Below are 21,404 nucleotides of genomic sequence, written 5' to 3' on the forward strand. Positions count from 1 at the left end.
CCCAGCCCTGTCCCCATGTCCCAGGCTGTCCCCATGTCCCAGCCCTGTCCCCATGTCCCAGCCCTGTCCCCATGTCCCAGGCTGTCCCCCCGTGTCCCAGCCCTGTCCCCATGTCCCAGCCCTGTCCCCATGTCCCAGCCTCGTCCCCATGTCCCAGCCCTGTCCCCATGTCCCAGCCCTGTCCCCCATGTCCCAGCCCTGTCCCCCTGTCCCAGCCCTGTCCCCATGTCCCAGGCTGTCCCCATGTCCCAGGCTGTCCCCCCATGTCCCAGCCCTGTCCCCATGTCCCAGGCTGTCCCCCCATGTCCCAGCCCTGTCCCCATGTCCCAGCCCTGTCCCCCCATGTCCCAGCCCTGTCCCCCATGTCCCAGGCTGTCCCCATGTCCCAGGCTGTCCCCCCATGTCCCAGCCCTGTCCCCATGTCCCAGGCTGTCCCCATGTCCCAGCCCTGTCCCCATGTCCCAGCCCTGTCCCCCCGTGTCCCCCCCCGTCCCGGTGACACTGAAAGGTCCCTTTGTGCCGTCCCTGGCTCGGGGCCTGTTCCTTTGTGCGGCTCTCAAAGGGCCCAGTGTCCGCCTGGAATTCCCTGAACAGCCACAATTCCCCAGGACGGGACAGGGGGGACACAAAGGGGACACCAGGGGCTCGAAATTAAAGTGAAAATCACATTTATTTTGTTTTTTTTTTTTTCTTTTTCTGGTGGTTCCAGAGGTGCCTATGATGATGATGGGCTCAAAATTAAATTTTAAAACAGATTTATTTTGTTTTTTCCTTATTCTGGTGGTTCCAAGGGGCCTCTCTTGAGGAGGAGGAGCTCAAAATTAACTTTAAAATCTGATTTATTTTGGTTTTTCATTTTCCTGGTGGTTCCAGAGGTGCCTGTGATGATGATGTTGAGGATGACAATGATGATGGGCTCAAAATTAAAGTTAAAATCAGATTTATTTTGGTTTTTTTTCCTTTTTTCTGGCGGTTCCAGGGGTGTTGTGATGATGATGGGCTCAAAATTAAAGTTAAAATCAGATTTATTTTGGTTTTTCCTTTCTCTGGCAGCTCCAGGGGTGTTGTGATGATGATGATGGAGCTCAGTGAGGTCTTTTCCTCAGGGAGGGAGTTTCATTTTTACAGGTGCAGTTTGTTTTTCCAGGCCCATTTTAAAAGTGAATTTCATTACTCCAGACTCGTCCTTAAAGTGAATTTCACTACTTCAGACCCATCTGAAAAGTGAATTTTATTTTTCCAGACCCATCTTTAAGGTGAATTTTATTTTTCCAGACCCATCTTAAAATTGAATTTTATTATTCCAGGCCCATCTTAAAGGTGAATTTTATTATTCCAGTCCTTTCTTAAAGGTGAATTTTGACTCCACATCCATTTTCAAAGTGAATTTCACAATTCCAGGCCCATCTTAAAGGTGAATTTTATGATTCCAGGCCCTTAAACTGCAAGAGGTCCTGAACCTGCCCCAAGGTGGCACCTGAGACCCCAAATTGGCACCCAAGACCCCAAAATTCACACTTGAATCCCCTAAATTGGCACCTTAGACCCCCAAATTGGCACCCAAGACCTCCAAATTCTCACTCGAATCCTCCAAATTGGCACTTGAATCCCCCTAGGGACACCCGAGACCCCCAAATTTGCACTCGAATGCCCCAAATTGGCACCTGGGAATCCAAATTCTCACTCGAATCCCCCAAATTCGCACCCGAGACCCCCAGATTGCCACCCCAGACCCCCTTTTCCCACTGAATTATTTTTCCTTTTTTATTTTTTTTTTTTAATTTTATTAGGGAAGGGAAGGGAAGGGAAGGGAAGGGAAGGGAAGGGAAGGGAAGGGAAGGGAAGGGAAGGGAAGGGAAGGGAAGGGAAGGGAAGGGAAGGGAAGGGAAGGGAAGGGAAGGGAAGGGAAGGGAAGGGAAGGGAAGGGAAGGGAAGGGAAGGGAAGGGAAGGGAAGGAAAGGAAAGGAAAGGAAAGGAAAGGAAAGGAAAGGAAAGGAAAGGAAAGGAAAGGAAAGGAAAGGAAAGGAAAGGAAAGGAAAGGAAAGGAAAGGAAAGGAAAGGAAAGGAAAGGAAAGGAAAGGAAAGGAAAGGAAAGGAAAGGAAAGGAAAGGAAAGGAAAGGAAAGGAAAGGAAAGGAAAGGAAAGGAAGAACCGATCTCCCGGTGAACGAGGAAAGAGGGAGGGGAAAGGGAAGAGAGGGAAAAGGGGAAGGAGGGAGGGGAAAGGGAAAAGGAGGAGGGGGAGAACCGCTCTCTCGGTGCATGGAGAAGGAGGGAGGGAAAAGGGAAAAAGGAAAGGAAGGAGAGGGAGAACCGACCTCTCAGTGAACTGGGAAGGAGGGAGGGGAAAGGGGGAAGGGAAGAGAATAGAAGCGGGGGGAGAACCGCTCTCTCGGTGAACTGGGAAAGGGAAGGGAATAGAAGGAGGGGAGAACCGCTCTCGGTGAACGGAGAAGGAGGAGGGAGGGGAAAAGGGGAAGAGAAGGAGGGGGAGAACCGCTCTCGGCGCACGGAGAAAGAGGAGGGAGGGCAAAGGGAAGGGAAGGGAAGGGAAGGAAGGAGGGGGAGAGCCGTGTCCCACCCCCCGGAGCCTGCGCGGGGCCGTCCCCGCCGAGCTCCGCGATGCCCGGGCCGGCTGCCGTGCCCGGCTACGGGGACTCGCTGCGGCACAGCCTGGGCAGCCTGGGCCGGGCCGCCCGCGACTGCGGGGACTGCGGCTGGGAGCTGGCCCGCCGCACCTGGGCCGGCAACGCGCACCTGGGCTGGGCCGAGCTGCTGCTCTGCGGGATCTGCGCCCTGGGCTGGACCGCCCTGCGCCGACTCTGCTGCCGCCGCATCTTCGCGGTCAGTGACCCGTGGGGATGGGATTGGGATGGGGAGGGGGTTTGGGGTGATGGGGATGGGGTAGGGAGGGGTTAGGATGGGGTTGGGATGGGGTTTTGGCTGCGCCGCCTCTGCTGCGGCCGCATCTTCGAGGTCAGTGCCCGATGGGGATGGGGAGGGGGTTTGGGATGGGGTTTTGGGGTTTGGGATGGGGTTTGGGATGGGATTTTGGGATTTTGGGGATGGGGTTAGGATGGGGGTTTGGCTGCGCCGCCCCTGCTGCGGCCCCATCTTCGGGGTCAGTGACCGGTGGGGGTTTGGGGATGGGGGTTTGGGGTGATGGGGATGGGGTTGGGATGGGATTTTGGGGTTTTGGGGATGGGGTTGGGATGGGGTTTTGGCTGCGCCGCCTCTGCTGCCGCCGCATCTTCGCGGTCAGTGACCGGTGGGGGTTTGGGGATGGGGAGGGGGTTTGGGATGGGGTTTTGGGGATTGGGGTTTGGGATGGGATTGGGGTGGGATTTTGGGGGTGGAATGGGGTAGGAAGGGGGTTGGGATGGAGTTTGGATGGGGTTTTGGCTGCGCCAACTCTGCTGTAGCCGCATCTTCGGGGTCAGTGACCGGTGAGGGTGGGGAGAGGGTTAAGATGGGGTTTGGGATGGGGTTAGGATGGGATTTTGGGATTTTGGGGATGGGGTTGGGATGGGGTTTTGGGGATGGGATTTTGGCTGTGCCGCTCCTGCTGCCGCCCCATCTTCGGGGTCAGTGCCCAATGGGGATGGGGTTAAGATGGGAATTTGGGGTTTTGGGGATGGGGATGGGGTTTTGAGGATGGAGATGGGGTTTTGGGGATGGGGTTTTGGCTGCGCCGCCTCTGCTGCGGCCACATTTTCAGGGTCAGTTCGGGATGGGGTTTGGGGATGGGGATGGGGAGGGGGTTTGGGGTGGGAATTTGGGGGGATGGGGTTTTGGGGATTGGAGTTTGGGATGGGATTTTGGGGAGTGGGTTTTGGGTGGTGTTTTGGGGATGGGGATGGGGTTTAGGATGGGGTTTGGGATGGGGATGGGGAAAGGGGAGAACAGTGTCCGGTCCTGCTGCGGGGTTTGGGGATAAAGGGATGGGGGGGGGGGGATGTTGTTGCACCCCCGATTTTCCATCCTGGATTTGAGTCCTCCTGGTATTTTCACTCCCGAATTTCATCCTGGACTTACATCCTGGGTTTTTACTCCTCGGTTTTCCTCCTGGTTTTTGCACCCCGATTTTCCTCCTGGATTTACATCCCTGGATTTTTATTCCTTGATTTTCCACCTGTTTTTTTTTTTTTTTCCTTTTTTTTTTTTTTTTTTTTTTTTTTTGAGCCACGATTTTTCTATCTGGATTTACATCCTGGTTTTTTACTCCTCGATTTTCCTCCTGGATTTACATCCCTGGTTTTTTTACTCCTCTATTTTCCTCCTGGTTTTTTTTTTTTTTTTTTTTTGAGCCTCGATTTTCCATCTGATTTTTCCACCTCAATTTTCCTCCTGGATTTACATCCTGGTTTTTTTGCACCCTGGATTTTGTGCCCTGATTTTCCATCCTGGATTTACATCCTGATTTTTACTCCTCTATTTTCCTCCTGTTTTGTGTTTTTTTTTTTTTTTTTTTTTTTTTTTTTTTTTTTTTTTTTTTTTTTTTTTGAGCCTCGATTTTCCATCTGATTTTTCCACCTCGTTTTTCCTCCTGGATTTACATCCTGGTTTTTTTGCCCTGAATTTCCTCCCGGATTTCCACCCTGAGCATCCCTGCTGGAGCCCCAGCCCCGCCCCCACCCCCCCCCGCCTTTCCCAGCCCCCCAAAGGTTGGAGCGGATTTTTCCTTCCAGGTTATTCCCGGTTTGTTCCGTGGCTTTGCTGCATCCCCGAGGATGGAGAATCCCCGGCTGCTCCATTTCCCCTCCGTGTTTCCATCCCTTCCCCTGCAAAGGTTGAGGGTTTTTTATTCCTGGTTATTCCCAGGGGTTTTTTTTTCCTTTCCTGGGTCTGTATCCTGCAGGATTTGAGCCCCCCCTGCTCCATTTCCTCCTTATTTCCCTCCACGTTTCCATCCCTGCATCCCCCAGAGGATGAAGTGGTTTCTTCCCAATTATTTCCAGGGTTTTTTGCCTTTCCCAGGTTTGTATCCTGCAGGATTGAACATCCCCCTGCTCCATTTTCCCCTCCATGTTTCCATCCCTTCCCCTGCAAGGTTGAGGGTTTTTTCTTCCCGGTTATTCCCATTTATTTTTGCCTTTCCCAGGGGTAAATCCCGAAGGATTTGAGCCCCCCCTGCTCCATTTCTCCCTCCATGTTTCCATCACTGCCCCCGCAAGGTTGAGATTTTTTTCTTCCTGGTTATTCCCATTTATTTTTGCCTTTCCCAGGTCTGTATCCTGCAGGATTTGAGCCCCCCCTGCTCCATTTCCCCTCCGTGTTTCCATCCCTTCCCCTGCAAAGGTTGAGGGATTTTTCTTCCTGGTTATTCCCATGTTTTTTTTCCTTTCCTGGGTCTGTATCCTGCAGGATTTGAGCCCCCCCTGCTCCATTTCCTCCTTATTTCCCTCCACATTTCCATCCCTGCATCCCCCAAAGGATGAAGTGGTTTCTTCCTGGTTATTCCCATTTATTTTTGCCTTTCCTGGGTCTGTATCCTACAGGATTTGAGCATCCCAGAGCACTGGGAAACCTCCCCTGCTCTATTTTCTCCTCCATGTTTCCATCCTTTCCCTGGCAAAGGTTGAGGGGTTTTTCTTCCTGGTTATTCCCAGGTTTTCCCAGGTTTTTCTGTGGTTCTTTGCCTTTCCCAGGGGTAAATCCTGCAGGATTTGAGCCCCCCCTGCTCCATTTCCTCCTTATTTCCCCCCACGTTTCCATCCCTGCATCCCCCAAAGGATGAAGTGGTTTCTTCCCGGTTATTCCCATTTATTTTTTCCTTTCCCAGGGCTAAATCCCGAAGGATTTGAGCCCCCCCCTGCTCCATTTACCCCCCATGTTTCCATCCCTTCCTCTGCAAAGGTTGAGAGGTTTTTCTTCCTGGTTATTCCCGGTTATTCCCAGTTTTTTTTCCTTTCCCAAGGGTAAATCCTGCAGGATTTGAGCCCCAGCAAAGCCTCCCCTGCTCCTTTTTCCCCTCTTATTTCCATCCCTGCATCCCCCAGAGGATGAAGTGGTTTCTTCCTGGTTATTCCCTTTTTTTTAGCCTTTCCCAGGGGTAAATCCTGAAGGATTTGAGCCCCTCCTGCTCCATTTTCCCCTCCATGTTTCCATCCCTTCCCCTGAAACGGTTGAGGGTTTTTTATTCCTGGTTATTCCCAGGTTATTCCCATTTTTTTTGCCTTTCCTGGGTCTGTATCCTGCAGGATTTGAGCCCCCCCTGTTCCATTTCCTCCTTATTTCCCCCCACGTTTCCATCTCTGCATCCCCCAAAGGATGAAGTGGTTTCTTCCTGGTTATTTCCAGGTTTTTTTCCCTTTCCCAGGGGTAAATCCCGAAGGATTTGAGCCCCCCCTGCTCCATTTCCTCCTTATTTCCCTCCACATTTCCATCCCTGCATCCCCCAAAGGATGAAGTGGTTTCTTCCTGGTTATTCCCATTTATTTTTGCCTTTCCTGGGTCTGTATCCTGCAAGATTTGAGCCTCCCCTTCTCCATCTCCCCTTATTTCCATCCCCACAAGGTTAAATTTTTTTCTTCCCAGTTATTCCAATTTTTTTTTGCCTTTCCTGGGTCTGTTTCCTGCAGGATTTCACCCTCCCCTTCTCCTTTCCCCCTTTATTTCCATCCCCTCAAGGTCAAGGATTTTTTTCTTCCCACTCATTCCCATTTTTTCCCCGGGGGCAGAGGAAAAACAGGGTTTATTTTTGGGATAAAATCTGATCTCCTGGAGCTGGAGGATGCAGCGATTCTGTTCCCTCTGTCACCTCCCAACTCTGGGGATTTTAATTAAATATTGAATTTCTGCCTCGTTGGTGCCAGGACAGAGGAGTTTCCTCCTCCTCTTCCTCCTGGAGATGCCCCTGGAGGGTTTGAGGGGCAGAAGCTGCAAAATCTGGAGGATTTTTGGGGTCCTGAGGTCCTTTGTCACCTCCCTGTGCCACCGAGGCCTTGGGGAGGCTGGGCCAGGTCTTGTTCCCTGCCTGGGTCCTGTGGGAGTCATAAAGGCTTTGTTTTTATTTTATTTTAATTTAATTTAATTTAATTTTTATTTTATTTTATTTTTTATTATTTTAATTTTCATTTTATTTGTATTTTAATTTTCATTTTATTTGTATTTTAATTTTCATTTTATTTTCATTATTTTATTTTTTATTTTTTTTATTTTATTTTAATTTCATTTTAATTTTCATTTTATTTTCATTATTTTATTTTATTTTTATTTTAATTTCATTTTTATTTTAGTTTTCTTTTCATTATTTTATTTTACTTTATTTTATCATTTTATTTTCTTTATTTTCTTTATATTTTTTATTTTATTTTTTATTATTTTTATTTTATTTTATTTTTATTTTAATTTTTTAATTTTTATTTTATTTTAATTTCATTTTTATTTTCATTTTCTTTTCATTATTTTATTTTACTTTATTTTATCATTTTATTTTCTTTATTTTATTTTATTTTATTTTATATTATATTATTTTTATTTTATTTATATTTTATTTTATTTTTATTTTTATTTTTATTTTATTTTATTTTATTTTATTTTATTTTAATTTAATTTTCTTTTTTATTTTTATATTATTTTATTTTATTTTTTATTATTTTTATTTTATTTTATTTTATTTTATTTTTTATTATTTTTATTTTATTTTATTTTATTTTATTTTATTTTATTTTATTTTATTTTATTTTATTTCCTGGGGGTCCTGCTGGGAATTTGTGCCAGGCTGAATTCCCGAATTCCCTGGAATGGGTTGAAGGAGCTGTAGATGAGGAATCTGCTGAGAATTTGAATTTCCCTCACTCCCTCTCTGTCCATGATGCACTGAAGGGACTCTGGGTGAGGAAATTCTGGGAATTTTGTACCAGACTGAATTTCCCCTATTTTCTCTCTGTCTCTCATGGCTCAAATGGACTGTGAGTGAGGAAAGTTCTGGGAATTTGTCTCACACTGATTTTTCTCTCATTCAAAGGGGTCAAAGGGGCTCTGGGTGAGGATTTTAAGGGGAATTTTGTGCCAGACTTGGGTTTTTCCTCATTCCCTGGGAAGGGTTGAAGGAGCTGTAGATGAGGAATCTGCTGGGAATTTGTGTCAGGCTGAATTCCCCTCATTCCCTGTCTGGCTGTGAGGGGTCAGAGGGGCTCTGGGTCAGAATTTTGAGGGGAATTTTGTACCAGACTAGATTTTTTTCCTTCATTTTCTGTCTGTCTCTCATTGGGTCAAAGGGGGCTGTAGATGAGGAATCTGCTGGGAATTTGTGTCAAGCTGGATTTCTCTCACTCCCTGTCTGTCCATGATGCCAGGTAGGTCCTGGCAGTTTCTGGTAGCTCCTGGCAGGTCCTGGCAGATTCTGGCTGGTCCTGGTAGCTCCTGGTTGGTCCTGGCAGCCCTTGGCAGGTCCTGACAGCTGCTGGCTGGTACTGGTAGGTCCTGGCAGCTCTTGGCAGGTTCTGGCATCACCTGGCAGGTCCTGACAGCTCCTGGAAACTCATGGCAGCTCCTGGCTGGTTCTGGCAGCTCCTGGCAGCTCGTGGTAGATATTGACAGGTCCTGGCAGGTCCTGGCTGGTTCTGGCAGCTCTTGGTGGGTCCTGGCAGCTCCTGGTAGGTCCTGGTAACCCCTGGTAGCTCCTGGCAGCCCTTGGAAGGTCCTGGCAGCTCCTGGCAGCTCCTGATAGCTCCTGGCTGGTCCTGGCAGGTCCTGGTGGCTCCTGGCAAGTCCTGGTAGTACCTCACAGATCCTGGCAGGTCCTGGCAGCTCCTGGCATCACCTCACAGGTCCTGGCAGCCCCTGGCAGTCCCAGGCAGGTCCTGGCAGCTCCTGGCAGCTCCTGGCAGTCCCTGGCAGTCCCTGGCAGCCCTTTGCAGGTCCTGGCAGTTCCTGGCAGGTCCCGGCAGTCTCTTGGCAGGCCCTGGCAGCTCCTGGCAGTCCCTGGCAGGTCCTGGCAGCTCCTGGCAGCTCCTGGCAGGTCCTGGCAGCTCTAAGCGCCATTCCCCGGGGAATTGGGTCACTCTGTAACCGCAGAAGGCCCAGGGGGGTCGGGGGCTCCATCTGCATCAGGCTGAGCCCGGGCAGGTCCTGGCAGGATCAGCTTTCCTGGGACCGGGGGTGGAATTTTAAAGGCTTGGGAAAGGTTTCCTGGCAGGGAATTGTTGGGGGAAAGGATGGGAATTGTGGGTTTTCTGTAAAAACTTAAAGATTTTTAAGTAAAAACTTCTCAGGTTTGGGGTTTGGACCCAGCACAGTCCAAAAACTTCAGGGTTTGGGGAATAAATTAATCCAGCAAGGCAAAAATTCAGTTTTTTGGGGAATAAATGAACCCAACAGGGCACAAATTCAGTTTTTTGGGGGAATAAATTGACCCAGCAAGGGACAACCTCAGTTTTTTGGGAATAAACTGACCCAGGACAACACAACCTCAATTTTTTGGGAATAAACTGACCCAGCCTTGGGGTTTTTTTTGGGAATAAATTAACCCAGCCTAGCAAAACTTCAATTTTTTGGGAATAATCTGGCCCAGCACAGCCTCAGTTTTATAATTCATCATCACAATCAGAAGCCAAACTATTTTTTTTTTAATTATAAAAACAATATAAGCCTTTCTTGGCCTATCAGCTTTTGCCACACAATGTTATAAATGCCTTAAAGCAAATAATCTAAAATGACCCAAACTATTTTTTAATTGTAATTTTTTAATTTGTAATTTTTTTATTACAAACTGTTTTTTAATTACAATCCATTATAAGCCTTTCTTGGCCATATATTTTTTATATATTTTATATATTTTATATATTTTATATATTTTAATATATTTTATATATTATCAACTTTTTATATATTTTATATATATTTATATATTATCAAATTTTTATATCATTTTATATATATTTATATATATTTATATATTATCAAATTTTTATATATTTTATATATTATCAACTTTTGCCATATATTATAATGTTATAAATATAATTATAATTATAATTGCCATAACATTATGTTATAAATGCCTTCAAGCAAATAATCTAAAATTTCCCCTCCTGGGTAATTTATTCCTTACTAAAAGACATTTTTCACACTTTTATTTCTCTTTTTAAAGTATCCAGTCTCATTTCCAAGGCCACCCTTTAAAACTTGTTGTTTGTTTTTTTTTTTTGTTTCTATTTCTTTCTCAACAAGGTCTTGTCCTATTTCACAGAATTCAAAGTTAACATTTCTTATCTCAGAGTTTGCATTTAATGTGTCAGAATTCTTCAGGAATTTTCTGCAAATTCATTTCCCACAGGGAAGAAAAGAGCCCAGTGAGGGCAGGAAATGTGGATTAAAAGGTGGGGAAAATCCCTGTGGGATTTTTTTTATCCCATCTCAAGCCTGATCTGAATTTTTTTCTCTTTGTCCTGATAATTTTTGGGGTGCAAAAACACCTGCAGGAGCTCCCTGCTTTAAATTAAATTAAAATAAAGGGGTTTAAATGAAATTAAAATAAAGGGGGTTAAATTAAATTAAAATAAAGGGGGTTAAACTAAATTAAAATAAAGGGGGTTAAATTAAATTAAAATAAAGGGGGTTAAATTAAATTAAAATAAAGGGGTTTAAACTAAATTAAAATAAAGGGGGTTTAAACTAAATTAAAATAAAGGGGGTTAAATTAAATTAAAATAAAGGGGGTTAAATTAAATTAAATTAAAATAAAGGGGGTTAAATTAAATTAAAATAAAGGGGGTTAAATTAAATTAAAATAAAGGGGGTTAAATTAAATTAAAATAAAGGGGTTTAAACTAAATTAAAATAAAGGGGATTTAAACTAAATTAAAATAAAGGGGGTTAAATTAAATTAAAATAAAGGGGTTTAAATTAATTTTTAAAAAATTAAAGAAATTAAAACAAGTCTGAAATCCCGGGATTTTCCCCTCAAGCTGCTGGTTTGGGTGTCCTTGGAGCCAGCCCAGGAAAACTTGGATTAAAAAAGCAGCAACCTGAGCACACCTGGGCTAAATCCAACCCCCGCCAGGCACCTGAGCCTGGAAATAACCGGGGAAAATGGGACACGGGGGACACAGGGGACACAGGGGACAGAGAGGGGACACGGGACAGAGAGAGGGGACAGAGAGGGGACAGAGGAGGGGACAGAGAGAGGACAGTGAGGGACAGAGAGAGGGGACAAAGAGAGGGGACACAGAGGAGTGGACAGAGAGAGGAGACAGAGGAATGGACAGAGGGGACACAGAGGGGACAAGAGGAGGGGACAGAGGGGACAGAGGAGGGGAGAGAGGGGACAGAGAGGGGACAAAGGGGAGGACAGAGGGGACAGAGGAATGGACAGAAGGGACACAGAGGGGACAAGAGGAGGAGACAGAGGGGACACAGAGGAGTGGACAGAGCGAGGGGACAGAGGAATGGACAGAGGGGACACAGAGGGGACAAAGGAGAGGACAGAGGGGACAGAGGAAGGGAGAGAGGGGACAGAGAGGAGGGATTGAGAGTGGGGACAGAGGGGACACAGGAGAGGACAGAGGGGATAGAGAGAGGGGACAGAGAGGGGATGGAGGAGACAGAGAGAAGGGAGAGACAGAGGGGACAGAGTAAGGGGACACAGGGGACACTGGAGAGGACAGAAGGGATAGAGAGAAGGGACACATGGGACAGAGGGGATACAGGGGGGACACAGAGGGGACAAGAGGAGGGGACAGAGGGGACACAGAGGAGTGGACAGAGCGAGGGGACAGAGGAATGGACAGAGGGGACACAGAGGGGACAGAGAGGATAGAGAGAAGGGACAGAGAGAGAGGACAGAGGGGACACAAAGGACAAAGGAGAGGACAGAGGGGACAGAGAGAGGAGAGAGAAGGGACACAGGGGACAGAGAGAGGGGACAGAGGGGATGAAAGAGAGGACAGAGGGGACAGTGAGAAGGGACAGAGAGGGGACACAGAGAGAAGAGGGGGGACAGAGGAAAGGACAGGGGATAGGAAGAAGGGACACAGGGGACAGAGGAGACACAGAGGGGACATGGAGGGGACAGAGAGGGGACAAAGGGGACAGAGACGACAGAGAGAGTGGACAGAAAGAGGGGACACAGAGGGGACACAAGGGACAAAGGAGAGGACAGAGGGGACAGAGGAATGGACAGAAGGGACACCGAGGGGACACAGGGAATAGAGAGAAGGGACACAGGGGACAGAGGAGGGCCGGCAGGAGGCTCTGGCCGAGCCCCCGAGCTGTCCCCGCTCTGTGTCCCGGCAGAGGGGACAGTGCCAGCCCCAGGGCTGTCCCGGCAGAGGGGACAGTGCCAGCCCCAGAGCTGTCCCGGCAGAGGGGACAGTGCCATCCCCCAGGGCTGTCCCCACTCTGTGTCCCGGCAGAGGGGACAGTGCCAGCCCCAGGGCTGTCCCGGCAGAGGGGACAGTGCCAGCTCCCAGCACTGCCCGGTGCCAGCAGCTCCTTTGTGTCCCCGGGAACGCGCTGTCCCCGCTCCGGCCCGGGGGACCAGCAAACCCCCCCTGAGCCCCCCCTGAGCCCCCCCTGAGCCCCCCCTGAGCCCTCCCGGCTCCTCCCGGCCCTGCTCTGGGGCTGGGGGTGGATTTGGGGGTTCCTGGATGCAGATTTAGGGTTGCCCAGCTGCGGATTTGGGGATTTCTGGAGCTGGGAGGGGATTTAGGGATTCCTGGCCCCGATTTAGGGATCCCTGGAGCTGCTGGGGCTGGATTTGGGGATCTCTGGATGCAGATTTAGGGTTGCCCGGCTGTGGATTTAGGGATCCCTGGAGCTGCTGAATGTGGATTTAGGGATCCCTGGAGCTGGGAGTGGATTCAGGGATTCCTGACCCTGATTTAGGGGATCCCTGGATGCAGATTTAGGGTTGCCCAGCTGTGGATTTGGGGATTTCTGGACCTGGCTGCAGATTTAGGGATCCCTGGAGCTGAAGGTGATTTAGGGATTTCTGGATGCTCCCAAGTCCTGCTCTGGGGCTGGGGCTGGATTTGGGGATCCCCAGCTGTGGATTTAGGGATCCCTGGAGCTGCTGAATGCGGATTTGGGGATCCCTGGATGCAGATTTAGGGTTGCCGGGCTGTGGATTTGGGGATCTCTGGAGCTGGGAGTGGATTTAGGGATCCCTTGCTGCGGATTTTGGGATCCCTGGAGCTGCTGGGGCTGGATTTGGGGATCCGTGGCTGTGGATTTAGGGATTTCTGGAGCTGAGTGTGGATTTGAGGATCCCCAGCCAGGGATTTAGAGATTTCTGGATGCTCCTGTGTCCTGCTCTGGGGCTGGGGTTGGGTTTGGGGGTCCCTGGAGATGGATTTAGGGATTTCTAGATGCTCCCGTGTCCTCCTGCTGGAGCTGGGGATGGATTTGGGAATCCCTGGAGCTGGCTGTGGATTTAGGGGATCTCTGGATGCAGATTTAGGGTTGCCCGGCTGTGGATTTTGGGATCTCTGGAGCTGGGAGTGGATTCAGGGATCCCTGGCTGTGGATTTAGGAATCCCCAGCTTCTCCTGTGCCCTGCTGATGGAGCTGGGGCTGGATTTGGGGATCCCTGGATGTAGATTTAGGGATTCCTGGATGCTCCCATGTCCTGCTGCTGGAGCTGGGGCTGGATTTGGGGATCCCTGGACCTGGATGTGGATTTAGGGATCCCTGGCCATGGATTTGGTGATCCCTGGCTGTTCTGGAGGCCGGGAAGGGCAGAGAAGGTCCGTCTCCTCCTTTCCGCGGAGGAGGATGAGGATGAGAAGGATGAGAAGGATGAAGATGAGGAAGAAGAGGAGGATGGGGAGGAGGAGGAGGATGGGGAGGAGGAGGAAGAAGATGAGGATGAGGAGGATGGGGAGGGGGCCGTGGCCCTTTAAGCAGAGCCCGGTGACATCACAACCAGCAGCCCTGGGCTCTCCCGGTCTCCCGTAGCAACAGCAGCATCCTGTGCCGTCACCATGGCAACGGCAGCCGGGTGATGGGAGGACATCCCCAGCCAGCCCCGGCCCCACCGCAGGGGCAGGGGGGTCCTGGGGCGGCTCCGGGTCCCTCCGTGTCCCCTCCCATGTCCCATCGCAGTGTCCCTTCTGTGTCCCCTCCCAGTGTCCCTCCCAGTGTCCCCTCCTGTGTCCCATCCCGATGTCCTATCCCTGGTCCTCTCCCTTTGTCCCCTCCGTGTCCCCATCCCATGTTCTCTCCCTGTGTCCCCTCCCGGTGTCCCATCCCTGTGTCCCCTCCCTGTGTCTTCTCCCGTGTCCCCTCCCCATGTTCTCTCCCTGTGTCCCCTCTCCATGTCCCTTCTCCGTGTCCCTTCCCCGTGTCCTGTCCCATGTCCCCTCCATGTCCCCTCCCGGTGTCCCCATCCCCGTGTCCTGTCCCGTGTCCTGTCCCTGTGTCCCCCCTCTCCATGTCCCCATCCCATGTCCCCTCCCGTGTCCCATCCCTATGTCTCCCCCATGTCCCCTCCTGTGTCCCCTCTCTGTGTCCCCTCCCGTGTCTCAAACCCCTGTGGGGTGAGCAGGGGTTTGAGGCTGAGTTCAAATCCACCCTGGGACAGGGGAAAGATTGGAATTGGATGGTCCTTGTGGTGCCTCCACCCCAAAACTCTGTGGGATGAGCAGAGATTTGAGGCTCAGCATCCCAAATCCATCTTGGGATAGAGAAGGGCTGGAACTGGATGATCTTTTTAGTCCCTTCTACCCCAAACCCCTGTGGGCTGAGCAGGGGTTTGAGGCTGAGTTCAGATCCCAAATCCACCCTGGGATAGAGAAAGGATTGGAATTGGATGGTCCCTGTGGTGCCTCCACCCCAAAACTCTGTGGGATGAGCAGAGATTTGAGGCTCAGCATCCCAAATCCACCCTGGGATGGAGGAAAGATTGGAACTGGGTGATCCCTGTAGGGTGAGCAGGGTTTGAGTATCCCAAATCCACTCTGGAGAGGGGAAGGACTGGAACTGGATGATCCCTGTGGCGTGAGCAGATCCCAAATCTATCCTGGGAGAAAGGAAAGACTGGAATTGGATTATGTTTGTGGGGTGAGCAGGGTCTGAAGATCCCAAATCCACCCTGGGACAGAGAAGGACTGGAATTGGATGATCTTTCTGTTCCCCTCCACCCCAAACCCCTGTGGGGTGAGCAGGGATTTGAGGCTGAGGTCAGATCCCAAATCCACCCTGGGACAGAGGAAAGATTGGAATTGGATTATGTTTGTGGGGTGAGCAGGGTTTGAAGATCCCAAATCCACCCTGGAATAGAGAAGGACTGGAACTGGATGATCCCTGTGGGGTGAGCAGGGTTTGAGGTTCCTAAATCCATCCTGGGATTGGGGAAGGACTGGGTGATATTTGTGGGGTGAGCAGGGCTTTGAGGATCCCAAATCCACCCTGGGATAGAGGAAGAGACCCCACAGATCTTTGTGGTCCCTCCCACCCCAAAACTCTGTGGGGTGAGCAGAGATTTGAGGTTCAGCATCCCAAATCCACCCTGGGACAGAGGAAAGATTGGAACTGGGTGATCCCTGTGGGATGAGCGGGGTTTGAAGACCCCAAATCCGCCCTGAGACAGGGGAAGGACTGGAACTGGGTGATCTTTGTGGGGTGAGCAGGGCTTTGAGGATCCCAAATCCACCCTGGGACAGAGGAAAGATTAGAACTGGATGATCCCTGTGGGGTGAGTGGGGTTTTCAGGATCCCAAATCCACTCTGGAATAGAGAAGGACTGGAACTGGATGATCCCTGTGGAGTGAGCAGGGTTTGAGGATCCCAAATCCATCCTGGAAAAGGCCTCGGCAGCTCCTCCAGGGCCGGGAGCTCTGGAGCTTTTTGGGATGGGAGCCCCTGGAAAAGGGGACCCGGCCAGAAAACAGGGGCAGAGCCACAGCCCGGGGACAGCTGGGACCTTAATTTAGGAGCAGAAAGTGCTGACCCGGGGCAGGGTCCAGTTACTCTGCAGGAGTTTTGTTTTTCACCTCCAGCTCATCAGGAGGTTCTCAGGGGGGGTTTCTGGGGGTTTGGGATCCCCCAAAACCTTTCCCTGTGTCCTGGGGGTTCTGGTGTTGTCACTGTCCTGAGGAGAGGCAGGAATAGGGTCTGGAATTCCAGGATCAGGAACGGCTCAGCTGCCACCGAGGGGCAGGAAAAACTCCCTGCCTGGAGATACCGGGGAGGGCAGCGCCCCCTGCTCCCTTTGCTCCCCAAAAAAATGGGGCTGGGTCGGTTTATTCCCCAAAAAACTGAGTCTGTGCCAGGCTGGGTCAGTTTATTCCCGAAAAACTGAGGTTGTGCCAGGCTGGGTCAGTTTATTCCCGAAAAAACTGAGGTTGTGCCTTGCTGGATCTGTTTATTCCCGAAAAAAACTGGGGTTATGCCTTGCTGGATCTGTTTATTCCCAAAAAACCGAGGCTGTCCCTTGCTGAGTCAGTTTATTCCGAAAAAAATTGAGGTTATGCCTTGCTGGATCTGTTTATTCCCCAAAAAAAACAGAGGTTGTGCTGTGCTGGGTTCATTTCTTCCCAAAAAACCTGGCGTTGGGCTGTGCTGGATGAGTTTATCCCCCAAAAAACTGAGGTTGTGCCAGGCTGGGTCAGTTTATTCCCCAAAAAAAACTGAGGTTGCGCCTTGCTGGATCTGTTTATTCCCAACAAAACAGAGGTTGTGCTGTGCTGGATGAGTTTATTCCCAAAAAAATTGAGGCTGTGCCTTGCTGGATCTGTTTATTCCCAAAAAAAACAGGTTGTGCTGTGCTGGGTTCATTTCTTCCCAAAAAACCTGGCGTTGGGCTGTGCTGGATGAGTTTATTCCCCAAAAGCTGAGGTTGTGCCTTGCTGAGTTCATTTATTCCCAAAAAACCTTGAGGTTGTGCTTTGTTGGGTCAGTTTATTCCCAAAAAACTGAGTCTGTGCCTTGGTGGGTCCATTTAGTTCCAAAAAAACCGGAGTTGGGCTGTGCTGGATGAGTTTATTCCCCAAAAAACTGAGGCTGTGCCAGGCTGGGTCAGTTTATTCCCCAAAAACCTGTGGCAGTGCCTTGCTGGATCTGTTTATTCCCAAAAAAACCAGAGGTTGTGCTGTGCTGGGTTCATTTCTTCCCAAAAAAACTGGAGCTGGGCTGTGCTGGATGAGTTTATTCCCCGAAAAACTGAGGCTGTGCTGTGCTTGGTTCATTTATTCCCCCAAAAAATGAGGTTGTGCTTTGTTGGGACAGTTTATTCCCAAAAAACCCAGGGCTGTGCTTTGCTGGGTTCATTTATTCCCAAAAAATCTGGGGCTGTGCTGTACTGGTTCAGTTTATTTCCCAAAAAACTGAGGCTGTGCCTTGCTGGGTTCATTTATTCCCCCCAAAAAATGAGGTTGTGCTTTGTTGGGACAGTTTATTCCCAAAAAATTGAGGCTGTTCCTTGCTGGGCTCATTTATTCCCAAAAAACTGAGGTTGTGCTTTGTTGGGACAGTTTATTCCCCAAAAAAACTGAGGCTGTGCCAGGCTGGGTCAGTTTATTCCCCAAAAACCTGTGGCAGTGCCTTGCTGGATCTGTTTATTCCCAAAAAAACCAGAGGTTGTGCTGTGCTGGGTTCATTTCTTCCCAAAAAAACTGGAGTTGGGCTGTGCTGGATGAGTTTATTCCCCAAAAAACTGAGGCTGTGCCTTGCTGAATTCATTTATTCCCCCAAAAAACTGAGGTTGTGCTTTGTTGGGACAGTTTATTCCCAAAAAACCCAGGGCTGTGCTTTGCTGGGCTCATTTATTCCCAAAAAATCTGGGGCTGAGTTCATTTGTTTCCATTTATTCCCAAAAAAACCCAGGGCTGTCCCTTGCTGGGTCAGTTTATTCCCAAAAAACTGAGGTTGTGCCAGGCTGGATCTGTTTATTCCCCAAAAAAACTGAGGCTGTGCCTTGCTGGGTCTATTTAGTCCCAAAAAACCTGGAGTTGGGCTGTGCTGGATGAGTTTATTCCCAACAAACTGAGGCTGTGCCTTGGTGGGTTCATTTATTCCCCCCAAAAAATGAGGTTGTGCTTTGTTGGGACAGTTTATTCCCAAAAAACTGAGGCTGTGCCTTGCTGGGTCCATTTAGTCCCAAAAAAACTGGAGTTGGGCTGTGCTGGATGAGTTTATTCCCCAAAAAACTGAGGCTGTGCCTTGCTGGGCTCATTTATTCCCAAAAAATCTGGGGCTGAGTTCATTTGTTTCCATTTATTCCCAAAAAAACCCAGGGCTGTCCCTTGCTGGGTCAGTTTATTCCCAAAAAAACTGAGGCTGTGCTGTGCTGGGTTCATTTATTCCCTAAAAATCTGAAGTTGTGCTGTGCTGGATGAGTTTATTCCACAAAAAACTGAGGCTGTGCCTTGCTGAGTCCATTTATTCCCAAAACCCCGAGTGTTTTCCCCGTTTTCCTGCAATCCCCAGGCTGTCCCTGGCCAGGACGAGGAATTTTATCGGGATTAACCCCGAGCAGAGCTGCCCTGATTTCGGGGCAAGATTTGGGGAGGTTCCTCCTCCTCTCCGCGGCTTGGGGGAAAATCCCAGCGGGATTTGGGGCTGGAAAATCCTCTGGGAACGCCGGGAGGGTGGCACAGCCCGGCCCTGGTGGCACTTGGTGGCACTTGGTGGCACCTGGTGGCACTTGGTGGCACTTGGTGGCACCTGGTGGCACTTGGTGGCATCGCCAGCGTGTCCAGCTTTTCCCTGCCCATCCAGAGGATTTTTTTCCCGGCTCCATCTGTCGGGGATAATGTTGCTACAGCTTCTCCTCCCGGGGGGTTTTTGGTTTTATTTTTATTTTCTGAGCTCTCGGCTCTCGCAGCCAGGACGAGCAGGGTGTTCCTGGGGTGGGGGAGGATGTTCTGGGCTGAACTTCTGCACTTCCACAGCTCCAGGAGCCTGATTTTCCCTTTTACAACCTCCTGATCTTCCCCTTCTCCAATCTTCTTGATTTTCCCTTCTCCAACCTCTTGATTTTCCCTTTTCCAGCCTCTCCAACCTCCTGATTTTCCCTTTTCCAACCTCCTAATTTTCCCCTTCCCCAACCTCCTGATTTTCTCTTCCTTAAACTCTCCAACCTCCTGATTTCCCCTTCCCTGGCCTCTCCAATATCCTGATTTTCTTCTTCTCCAACCTCCTGACTTCCCCCTTCTCCAACCTCCTGATTTCCCCTTCCCCTTCCCCAACCTCTCCAACCTCCTGATTTTCCCTTTTCCAAACTCTCCAACCTCCTGATTTTCTCTTCCCAAATCTCCTGATTTTCTCTTCTCCAACCTCCTGATTTTCTCTTCCCCAACCTCTCCAAACTCCTGATTTTCCCTTTTCCAACCTCCTGATTTTTTCTTCCCCCAATCTCTCCAACATCCTGATTTTACCCTTCCCCAACTTCTCCAACCTCCTGATTCCTGATTTTCCCTTCCCTGACCTCTCCAACCTCATGATTTTCTCTTCCCAAATCCCTGATTTTCCCTTCCCCAACCTCCTGGTTTTCTTTTCCCCAACCTCCTGATATTCCCTTCCCCAGCCTCTCCAATTTCCTGATTTTCCCCTTCTCCAACCTCCTGATTTTCTCTTCCTTAAACTCTCCAACCTCCTGATTTTCTCTTCCCTTCCCCAACCTCCTGATTTTCTCTTCCTTTCCCCAACCTCCTGATTTTCTCTTCCCTTCCCCAACCTCCTGATTTTCCCTTCCCAAATCTCCTGATTTTCCCCTTCCCCAACCCCCTGATTTTCTCCAACCTCTCCAACCTCCTGATTTTTCCTTCCCCAGCCTCTCCGAACTTCTGATTTTCTCTTCCCTGACCTCTCCAGGCTCCTGATTTTCCCTTTCCCAACCTCTCCAACCTCCTGATTTTCTCTTCCCAAATCTCCTGATTTTCCCTTCCCCAACCTCCTGATTTTCTCTTCCTTAAACTCTCCAACCTCCTGATTTTCCCTTCCCTGACCTCCCCAACCTCCTGATTTTCTCTTCCCAAATCTCCTGATTTTCTCTTCCCCAACCTCTCCAAACTCCTGATTTTCCCTTTTCCAACCTCCTGATTTTTTCTTCCCCCAATCTCTCCAACATCCTGATTTTACCCTTCCCTGACCTCTCCAACCTCATGATTTTCCCTTCCCAAATCCCTGATTTTCCCTTCCCCAACCTCCTGATATTCCCTTCCCAGCCTCTCCAACTTCCTAATTTTCCCCTTCTCCAACCTCCTGATTTTCTCTTCCTTAAACTCTCCAACCTCTTGCTTTTCCCTTCCCTCCCCCACCTCTCCAACCTCCTCATTTTCCCTTCCCAAATCTCCTGATTTTCCCCTTTCCAACCTCTCCAACCTCCTGATTTTCCCTTCCCCAACCTCTCCAACCTCATTTCCTGCTGGAAAAACAAAGATCTGAGCCTGTCTGGCACCACCCGAGCTCCGGGAATTCTGCTTCTCCCCACCTGGGGATTCTCCTTTCCCCTTCCCTGATAAAATTCCCATTTTTTTTTTTCCCTCACAGCCCTTCGGGGAGTGGTGCCACCTGCAGCCCAAAGATGCTGCCAAGATGCCCGAGAGTGCCTGGAAGTTGCTTTTCTACTCCTTGTCGTGGTCCTACGGCGCCTACCTGCTCTTCTGCACCGACTACCCCTTCTTCCACGACCCCCCTTCTGTCTTCTATGGTGAGGAAAGTGGGAGAAAAAATACAAATTTCCTTTTTTTTTGTAGTAGTAGAAGGTACAAGGGAGTGTCTGAGCATTGCTGATGGAGGGGTTGGGGAGATAAATCAGGAAATAATTAATTAATGGGTTGGGTTGGGTTGGGAAGGGTCTGGAAGATCAGCTCATGGCCGTGGGCAGCAAATCAGGGTTTAAAAATCATCTCATTCCAACTCCTGCACCAAACCAGGGTTTAAAAATCACCTCATTTCAACCCCTGCACTGAATCAGGGTTTAAAAATCATCTCATTCCAACTCCTGCACCGAATCAGGGTTTAAAAATCATCTCATTCCAACCCCTGCACTAAATCAGGGTTTAAAAATCATCTCATTCAAACTCCTGCTCAAATCAGGGTTTAAAAATCATCTCATTCCAACCCCTGCAGCAAACAAGGGTTTAAAAATCATCTTATTTCAACCCCTGCACTGAATCAGGGTTTAAAAATCATCTCATTCCAATCTCTGCACTAAATCAGGGTTTAAAAATCACCTTATTCCAACCCCTGCTCGAATCAGGGTTTAAAAATCATCTCATTCCAACTCCTGCTCGAATCAGGGTTTAAAAATCATCTCATTCCAACCTCTGCGCTAAATCAGGGTTTAAAAATCATCTCATTCCAACTCCTGCTCGAATCAGGGTTTGAAAATCATCTCATACCAACCCCTGCAGCAAATCAGAGCTTAAAAATCTCCTCATTGCCGCCCCTGCTGTGACCAGGGACACAAAGCCCAGGTTTTCCCTCAGCTCTGGGCGAGGCTTTGGTGCCAGAGGC

General features: G+C 49.3%; 1 protein-coding gene across 1 annotated transcript in view; it reads left to right on the top strand.

The window, feature by feature from the left end:
* Positions 1-2,621: 2,621 nt before the first annotated feature.
* CERS1 (ceramide synthase 1) overlaps positions 2,622-21,404 on the top strand; it is a gene marked incomplete at its 5' end in the record, with an annotated part of 28,486 nt that continues 9,703 nt past the window's right edge. The window contains 2 exons of the mRNA XM_083879839.1: positions 2,622-2,843; positions 20,436-20,595. Coding sequence (XP_083735965.1) covers positions 2,622-2,843; positions 20,436-20,595 — 382 coding nt within the window. The remainder of the gene's footprint in view (positions 2,844-20,435; positions 20,596-21,404) is intronic.

This window comes from Zosterops lateralis (assembly GCF_965231275.1).
Source record: "Zosterops lateralis genome assembly, chromosome: 29".
Classification (NCBI taxonomy): domain Eukaryota; kingdom Metazoa; phylum Chordata; class Aves; order Passeriformes; family Zosteropidae; genus Zosterops; species Zosterops lateralis.